Consider the following 9,148-nt stretch of genomic DNA (forward strand, 5'->3'; position numbering starts at 1 on the left):
TGGAAAAGAAGAGGTTGCTGCACAATGAGGCAGTGGTGTAGAATGGTAGACCTTTCGAAGGAAAGGCAGCACAACATTACGTTGGCCCTTTGTTCATTGGTTGAGAGCTTATTTTTCCAAACCGTAAAAGGCCCCAAAATGAGCTCCCTTTTTTCCTAATGTGGGATGGAGATCTAAGCAATGTGAAGAGATACTAAAAGAGGCAGGTCTTTCAGGTAGATCAAGTTTGTGGAGACTTTATGATCTATATGGCTTTGACCTATCTCTTGATTTGGTATATGATTGCATGCACATATTAGCATTGAACTTGTTTTCAAAGTATATTAGTTGTCTAATGAGAGAAGTGGACAATAAAGTGAGGAGAGGCACAAAATGACAAAAGTGACACCTTATCCGATTCGATATGGTCGATGGCTGAGGTTTCCTAGCAAGTATTTTGAGAGTTATAAGAAGGCAGAAGAAAATCAAAAATTTGTGCAATGGTGTTTGCCATATATATTGTGTGAAGTCAAAGGTATCCCTAAGAAATTCTATGATTTGGGTCTCTTGCTCATAGATATTGTCCAAGCATTTTATAACTACACTCGTGATGGATGGTCACAAGAAGAAATTGACATTATAAGAGTCATGCTTGCTTCTTGGAGAGTAAGGTCAGAGGAGCTCATCGGGTATTTTATAGTTTTTTTAACCATAAATTGTATGCTTCAACTCTATGTGTGTGTGTGTGTGTGTGTGTGTGTGTGTGTGTATATGATTTAAGAAGCTTAATACATAGTTTATCACTTTTTTTATTTGGTCTAAATTCATAGGTCTTAGAGCTTGCATTGACTCCTCAAGGAAATATTAATTCTAATGAAGAGGTAAAAGAACTAAACTCGATATTTTCTTTTCCTATGTAAGCTGCTTTTTTGCATGGGTATGTTTATATTATATATTTATGTGGTTCTAGTTTTAACTTTATGTTATTTTACATGTCATGGTCTTAAAGCCAACACTCAATCTTCAAGCATATAATCATTCTTATGAAGAGGTAAGAGCTAGAAAGATGTATAAAAAGGAGAATGTATAATGGTTTTTTCTTTGAATCATGCATAGTAACTTATGCAATGTTACATGTTTTGAACGTTTTGTTTAAAAGATTTTGCTACTAATGTGAACTTTATAGACAAACTTTGAGATTCAAGCTAGCTCTCCTTACATTGATGCGATAAAAAATGATCAACCTATAGAGAATGTAAGTGTATTATATAATTGATTTTATTCTAAGTAGGATTTCTTTTGGTTTTGTATTAAACGTATGCTCTTCTATATAGATGGATAACTTTATATTCGGGACAAAGAGGTTTGAAGGGTTGCAAGATTATATATCCGATGAGGTGTCTCTTAGTCCACATAAAGATTTGATTTTAAGACTACTATTTTTTGAATTCTATGTGATTTTGATAACATCTTATAAACCAGGATTCTTATAATACAACAATGGAGGAGAATAATTATTCCTTTACTGAGCTACTACATCATGACACATCAAAAAGAGTGAGAGCCATAAGAAATCAAGAAGCGAGAGTATATATGACAAGTGAAGACAAGGTTTGGTTGAGTTTTTCTTTGTATATGTGATAAGTTGTCAATATTTCTTCTAATACTTTGTTGTACTTATAGGATCCAATGTTGAATTTGGCTAAGTATACGAATGAGGTTTCAAGAAAAAGTCAAAGAAAGAGAAAGGTAATGCAAAACTTACAAAAGTTTTCTACTATCTCTTTGTACTCCTATTTTTTTTCTCTTTCTCTTTTTACTTTTGTGATTATTAATGCTAGTTTTTGGATTGTTCCAAAGGTAAGTGAGAAGATGAAAACTAAAGAAGTCACCAAAAGGGTGAAAATATTTTACCAACAACCATTTTAAAGGTATTGTTAGATAGATGTATAATGTTATGATTCTCCTATTTTTAACGTAATGGATTTGATTTTTCTATTTTTAACATGATGGGTTTAATTTTGTTATTTTAAATAGGATTTAGAACACATTGGAAAATCAAATGTAGAGGCATCATGTGAACCTTTACAAGTACGTGATATCATATTAGAGAAATTTATCATTGATAAGTTTATTATTTTGAATCTTTTTACTTAGGTAAATTGAATATACTTTAAAATTTTATATATTTTATTATCATGAATGTAGGTGAGCCACATTTCAGAGGAGGATATGGAGACAATCTTATTAAAGTACATGAGAGTGCATACAATCCAAGACATGTACTTTTCTCTTAAGAGTACATATGTCAATCTAAAGAAGGAGAATATTAGTTTCAAAAACTACTCAAAGCATACGAAAAGGCCTGGGAGTGACATTATGATTCGTGACATTGTGCATTGGCTTATTGCCAATAAGAAAGTCAAATTCAATGCACAATCCACACCTATTAGTTTAGAAGATGTAAACATAATCCCATGACATTTAGATAATCTTGAAGTACTATTTATTTTGAACATGATGTACGTTGACTACTTTTGGCCCTCGTTTTAAATATGCAAGACTTTTTTGCTTAATCTTTGATAAATAAAGAGATTTTTATTTTATAATGCTTTATAAAACTACTTAATCTATTATGTTGTGTAAGTAGTATATTAGCACGATTCATAGAACTATCTAGAGGATAAGCTACTGAGCATTCTCTATATAGAGATACAATGGATTCACTATATAATTTCCTAGATACAAATACGGATATCTAGGAAAAGTGCAAACTAGGGAAAATGTAACAGTTTCCTAGATAGGCTACCTAGAAAATACAATGCATGGATTTCTCTACATAGATAAATTTACATATATAGGAAAAATTTTCCTATGTAAGCAAATTTTTCTATATAAAGAAAATCTTCCTACATAGGAGATTTTTTCCTTTGTAGGAAAATTTGTTATATAGGAAATTTTTACTATATAGATAAATTTTCCTATATAGAAAAATCCATGTCCTAGTTAGGTATCTAGGAAAGTGTTTCATTTTCTCTAGTTTGCACTTTTCTTAGATATGCTCATTTATATCTAAGAAATTATATAGTGAATGGTTTTTTTTAAACTATATAGAGAATGAACAAAAGTGCCTTGTGTGACTAGCTAATAAAAAAGGGAAGGGGAGTCCAAGTATAGAGTTTATTTTGGCTGTGGTTGGAGCACCCTGTGTTTGAGACTAGAGTCATGCACCTATGGCTGCCTGCCCGTAACCTGGTATCAGAGCACCCATCCTTAAACTTAACACGTTGAGTGCTGCAAATTCTGGAGGTGAGTCTGCGCATAAGTCCGCCGGAATCACCTCCAAACGTTCATAAACAGCATCGCAGGAGCAACCAAAGCTATCTATTGTTAGCGGGCAGGCAATCGTAGCCAACCTATGCTGTCCACCGCCGCCAGGCCACCAATGCTATTGGCCACCATAAGCGTCAGCGTAGCCAAAGCTATTGGCTAGCATAAGCGTCAGCGCAGCCAGCCGGCAACACTCCCGCAATAGCCCACGCTTTGGGGAGACATACGCCATCGGAGAGACGCTAATTTTGGAGAGAAACAGCGCCGCCAACCGGCTTTGGGAAAAAGAAAAAGAGAGAGAAAAAAGGTAAGAGCCGCCGCATTGCAGAGAATCTTCTTTGAAATTCAAAAATTTCTCTTTTTCGTTTAAAAAAAAAGAGAAATTTCAAAGGTTTTTAACCTTTGAAGTTTGGAGGCCGTTCCCATGGTGAATTATTCCAAAGGAATTCTGAGCCTTTTTATGATGATCGAGAGGTTTTTCACCATGACAACTCTTAGCTTTTCATACCACACCGGTGATTTCACTTCGAGCTAACACTTCGACTGGTTTCCAAGAGCTTGGACTTGAAGTTGGTGCTTGTGTTTATTTGTTTTGCATCATATTTAGAGGGTTCATATGGAGTCTAATAACCCTAATGAGTTCGTAAGTGGAGATCCTAGCCATTTGTCAGACACGAAAAAGGCAGTGGTGGTCGATCCTGATGTCACGATGACTGACGACGACGATGATCTTCTTAAATGATAATTTGGTCAGCACAAAACAGTTTAAGGCTCTAGAGTCCCGTACTTTGGACATTGAGGCCAAGTACGATAAGATACTCCTCTTTTTGCAAGAATTAAAGGATAATACGCAAGCTTCTACCACTGTAAGTGCTCTAGTGGGAGGGATGCCAATGGTTCCCGCGCCCAAGGGGGCAACATGAACGTCGGTACATCTCACTCTAGAGATGCTGCTACTATTCTAAAAGATCTGAAATCTCTGACTTTTAATGGGGAGGAGAAGGAACGCAATGAGGATGAAATCAACACTTTTTTACACAAATGGCAGGATTTGCATCGATTGCGTCAACAGATACGCGCACTTCAAGCGAGCTTAACTCTAGGAGGTAAAGCATATAAGTGGTGGATGAGCTTGAAGTTTGGAAATCAGCCTACTACATGGGCTGAATTTGAAAGTGCATTCATGAAAGAACTTCTTCCGGAGAATGAGCTCGTATTTTATATGAATGTCATGATAGTCTGAGTGCTGGTCATCCTGGAATACGGAATACTTATGCACTAGTTACAAGACAATTTTATTGGTCTAGCTTAAGGATGTCCATGACTATGTCTTATAGGGCATGCATCACAGCAGGGAGGGGTGTGTGGAACCATCCCACAACATAGAAAGAGGATTTTGGGCATTTATGAGGTCATGGAGGACCTAGACAAACAGGCCAACTTCATTATCCTAGCCGACCAACATCATAAATCCATATATAAAGAAAACACATCATTCATTCCAATAATCTCCTTCTTCTCAAAATTTCTAGCCATTCGACACTAGCCCACTCTCTTCTCCAATACACAACACATCATTGTTTTATCATTAGTACACATCTTGGATAGTAGCCCACACTCTGATACAATACATCATCATTTTTCTTCTACAATTTACCTCGGGATAGCAGCCCTCTCTACTCACTATCTCACATCATTGGGACGATAGACCTCTCTACTTATCTTCACCATTGACACCACTCGGGAGATGACAACCCTCTTTGCTCCTCACCACCCCCCTCAGGTATTGCAGCACCCTTGTGGCACTAGATCTTGCACCACATGGGAGCCCAGATCAATGTTAACAAGCTTAGATCACAGTAGTTACATCGTGTGCAACATTGTATGCCAACCCTTAGGGATACCCCAAGAAGGGGATGTTGCATTCCTTGAATGGGCAAGAGGTAGGCCTTTTGCCACCCCAAGTGGGGGCCAACAAAGGCCCTAGGAGTTTTTGAGATATGTGGTGCAAGGAGCACAAGGAAGAGGTAGGGAGGAGTGAGTCACATGAACAAGAGAATAAGCATGCACATTAGAAAAAGGAATAGACTAAGGGTCTAGTATCAAAAGTTAATTTGTATGGTCACTTGTAAAAGGTGAAGTCAATGGTCAAAAAGTGACACATGGAAAGAATAAGGTTACACATGTAATGTGAGCCTTAATGAACACATGGTTGGCACTAGAGTGCACAAAAAGCATGGATTGGAGTCCTTCCCAAGACTATAAATATGGGTTTATAGAACTTGATTATTGTAATGAGATTATGTGACATTTTGTGAGCATACCATTTTGTTAACATCATGTTTACTTTTTTAATCACCTTATTATTCTACTTAATCATGTCTTTGATCACTTGCTTTGATCCTCCTTAGATCCATGCTTTTTAACATGGTATCAGAGCCTCTTTGGACTAACTCATTAGCAAGTAATTGGTTTTTTATTAGTCACAAATTGGTGATTAAGTAGATGCTAGGATTGTGGTTCTGAGTAATCTTAATGTTCCACAACACAAATGTTGTGTGTGTTAAGCTTTCCATATCACCGAAGTATGTTTAGTATCACAACAAAGAGGCACACCATCTAAGAAGAAAGTCGACTAATCACAAAGTAGTGAGGTGGCAAGTCATATCAATTTTTTCAATGATAGAGCAAAGAGAGTGGTGGCCATCATCATGAGGTCAATGCCAGGAAGGTACCTATAAGCGTTATAGTTCGAGCAGCTGTTACACTAGTTGGAGCTAGGGTCTAGGTCCCGCCAACAGCTACTCTGTGGTTACAGGAGGTTGACCGTTCGTGAGCAACTCGCAACATGCAACATCACTGGCTTCTTGTGAGAATAGGAGGGTTAGATCAGATCCCAACCTACCATAGTCCCAACAGGGCTCACTGTTACTACTACAATACATGAGAGGGGCAACAAGTAGCTAAAGCAAATATCCAACCGGCAGTCAACAAAAAGAAAAAGCAACATCTCTCCAAGAAGCACATAACATCCCAAGTAGTAGCGTCATCAACAAGGCATTAACCAACACCCAAGTCGATACACAGTAGTAGCAGACGCGGCAACGGACACTGTGGGTAGTAGCGATGTGAATGGAAGAGAGCAAAGGAGGCATTGATATGCATGTAGAGAGAAGGTCGAGAGACATTGCTTTTGTAGTGCAATAGAAGACGTCTACAACTTGAGCTCATCAAGCTCGTATCCAAAGTAGTTGCACAGCGGTGGGGGGCAGCATCAAAAGAAGAAGAAGAAGAAGAAAATGCCAACCCAACCACATTTCCTTTTTTGTTTTTTTTAGATATAAGGTTATCTTTTGGTTTAAAAGAGCCTTTCTTAAGGGCTTGTTCACATGGGCATGTCATGTGTGGCTCATTGGCATCAAAGATCTCATTAACAAAGTCTTCACCGACACAAATATCATCAATCTCATTAAAAGCTTTAACAGTATTTATCAAAAGTGGTTATACAACCCAACTTGAATCAAAATTTTCTCTTGATACAAATCTTTGTAAAAGCGGCCAAATGAGCACGCTAGTGTGTGTGAAAATGAAGAGGAAATCCCTTGTAAAAATGCCGCAACCAAATGAGTATGCAAGTGTATGTGTGCATAAACAAAGAAAGAGTGCATTTACATCAAATGTAAACATGATCAAACATCAACATGTGCAACAAAAGAGCTACCAGTCACTACCCAAGACAATATTATAAAAGCCACCAAAATGAGTAGGCCAAAAATCATTTGAAATGTTGAAACACTCGACCACCTGAGAATAGCCAAAGATGCACCCAGGGGGAGTAAAATGTTGAAACACTCGACCACCTGAGAATAGCCAAAGATGCACCCAAGGGGAGTAAAAAACAAACCACCTCAAAGTAACCTCTGAGCTAGAGAGTGTCAAAGCCAAACAAGAGCCTCTGAGTCACCCAACCAAGTTACAATTAAAGGGGGGAAATGAAATTTGTAAACCTCACATCCAACCACCTTGAGTAGCCCAAAGATTTGGCACCAAGGGGGGTGTTAAGATATGTGGTGCCAAAGAGTACAAGGAAGAGGTAGGGAGTGAGTCACATGAACAAGAGAAGAAGCATGTACATTAGAAAAAGGAATAGACTAAGGGTCTAATGTCAAAGGTTGATTTGTATGGTTACTTGTAAAAGGTGAAGTCAATGGTCAAAAGGTGACACATGGAAAGCACAAGGTTGCACATGTAATGTGAGCATTAATGAACACATGGTTGGCACTAGGGTGCACAAAAATCATGGATTGGAGTCCTTCCCAAGACTATAAATATGGGTGTATGGAACTTGATTATTGCAATGAGATTATGTGACATTTTATGAGCATACTATTTTGTTAACATCTTGTTTACTTTTTAATCACCGTATTATTCTCCTTAATCATGTATTTGATCACTTGCTTTGAGCCTCCTTAGATCCATGCTTTTTAACACGATTTTTCCCCCAACCCATAGAACGGCTCAGCAGGCTATTGGCTAGCCCAAGGGGCTTGGCCAAGAAGCTAAGTGGCTTTAGGGGACTCGCTCAGCTAGGCGGCCAAAGGCTACCTAGCAGCCTGTGCAAGCCTAGACAACAGCTAGGAGTAAGCGCATGAGACCCAAGGGGGATTAGTGTTTACACTAGAAGTAATTTATAAAATTTAATACAAAGCAAAGCTCACATAGCATTACCTGGATAAATGAAGAAGGGGTGCAAACAGGAGGAGAAGCGATGGGCGCTATAGCTAATCGGATATCTGCTTAGAGAAGAAGGCATCAATGCAACGAATGTAGATGGCTCCTGCGAATTCGCAGGATCCATCTATCTTGGTTTTTTTTTTAAATTCCCAAACCGTCATCTAAGCAACGGCCCTATTAGTGACATTGCTTATACAATGCAATGGAGTTTGTAAGCGTTGCTAATATAAAGACTGAGCCTATGTACACGTGCCCTGATTTTAAGAAGAGAGAGTCAATGAGAAAACCATACTTGGCATGCAAAAAATCTATACTATATTTTCTTGTGTGTATTTGTACATTACAAAATGGGAATATGTATGTGCATCAACCCACCCTTTCAGCTAAGGATGCTTCATCAACCCTTAACTGTCCTAGAAGCAATCCCTAATAGCCCATGCATCCTATTTCCTTTCGCTATGTAGTATCATGTTCTATGTTCGTTCATGTGATAACCATTTTTTGTCATCCCTTTTTGGTGGTTATGGTAATTATACTACTAGACCATGTTTTATTGTGAAATCCTACATCGTCAAACTTTTGAAGTTGTAAAAGAGCTTTATGATGACCCTTTGATGTGGCATGCAAGCATGTTCATAGTTAATTATTCTTATACCATGATAAAGAGCTTTGTGGTGATGAACCTTGATGGCATGCAAGCATGTTCATAGCTAATTAACATTGTATCATGAAAAATTATAACATATGTTTGGCCATAGGTTAAGTATTTTCATGTATGGTTGATGACATTTCAAACTTTACTCTAAAAAGCATTGTGTTGTAGATTGGAAGCGTTCAAACTATGTAGTGAGGGTTTAGTTGATAATTCTACATCGTGTGTTGATTTAGATGATAATTATGATTTATTGTGTAGTAAGGGGTTATGATTTCATATGTAGATCCAAGGCGAAGGAAGTTGTATTAGATAAATAGTTTGCCAAATACACAAGTGTCCAAAATTTCTCGCAAAATGACAAAGTGCCAGCTCGCAATACAAAGCTTGTAGAAAAAACTCCACCATTCTATGGTAAGAGATGGAGCAAAAAACCTAATACTACATGTCCCT

At 37.7% G+C, this 9,148-nt stretch overlaps 1 protein-coding gene across 1 annotated transcript; it reads left to right on the top strand.

The window, feature by feature from the left end:
- The first annotated feature begins 911 nt into the window (after positions 1–911).
- Positions 912–1,908, top strand: LOC147619185 (uncharacterized). The gene is made up of 6 exons (XM_086773404.1): positions 912–1,030; positions 1,166–1,234; positions 1,314–1,376; positions 1,462–1,590; positions 1,663–1,728; positions 1,840–1,908. The coding sequence occupies exons 1-6, from the start codon at positions 977–979 to the stop codon at positions 1,906–1,908; spliced, it is 450 nt and encodes a 149-aa protein (XP_086629530.1). The 5' UTR covers positions 912–976.
- The last annotated feature ends 7,240 nt before the right edge of the window (positions 1,909–9,148 follow it).

Source organism: Cibotium barometz, chromosome 33 (assembly GCF_041138505.1).
Source record: "Cibotium barometz isolate CiBa-2024 chromosome 33, ASM4113850v1, whole genome shotgun sequence".
Lineage (NCBI taxonomy): Eukaryota > Viridiplantae > Streptophyta > Polypodiopsida > Cyatheales > Cibotiaceae > Cibotium > Cibotium barometz.

Bases quoted from the DNA above. Each gene is read 5' to 3' on its own strand.
- LOC147619185 (XM_086773404.1), top strand. From the start codon at position 977: ATGGTCTTAAAGCCAACACTCAATCTTCAAGCATATAATCATTCTTAT. The intron at 1,031-1,165 runs GTAAGAGCTAGA...TGAACTTTATAG, and splicing joins ATAATCATTCTTATGAAGAG to ACAAACTTTGAGATTCAAGC. The intron at 1,235-1,313 runs GTAAGTGTATTA...TCTTCTATATAG, and splicing joins ATGATCAACCTATAGAGAAT to ATGGATAACTTTATATTCGG.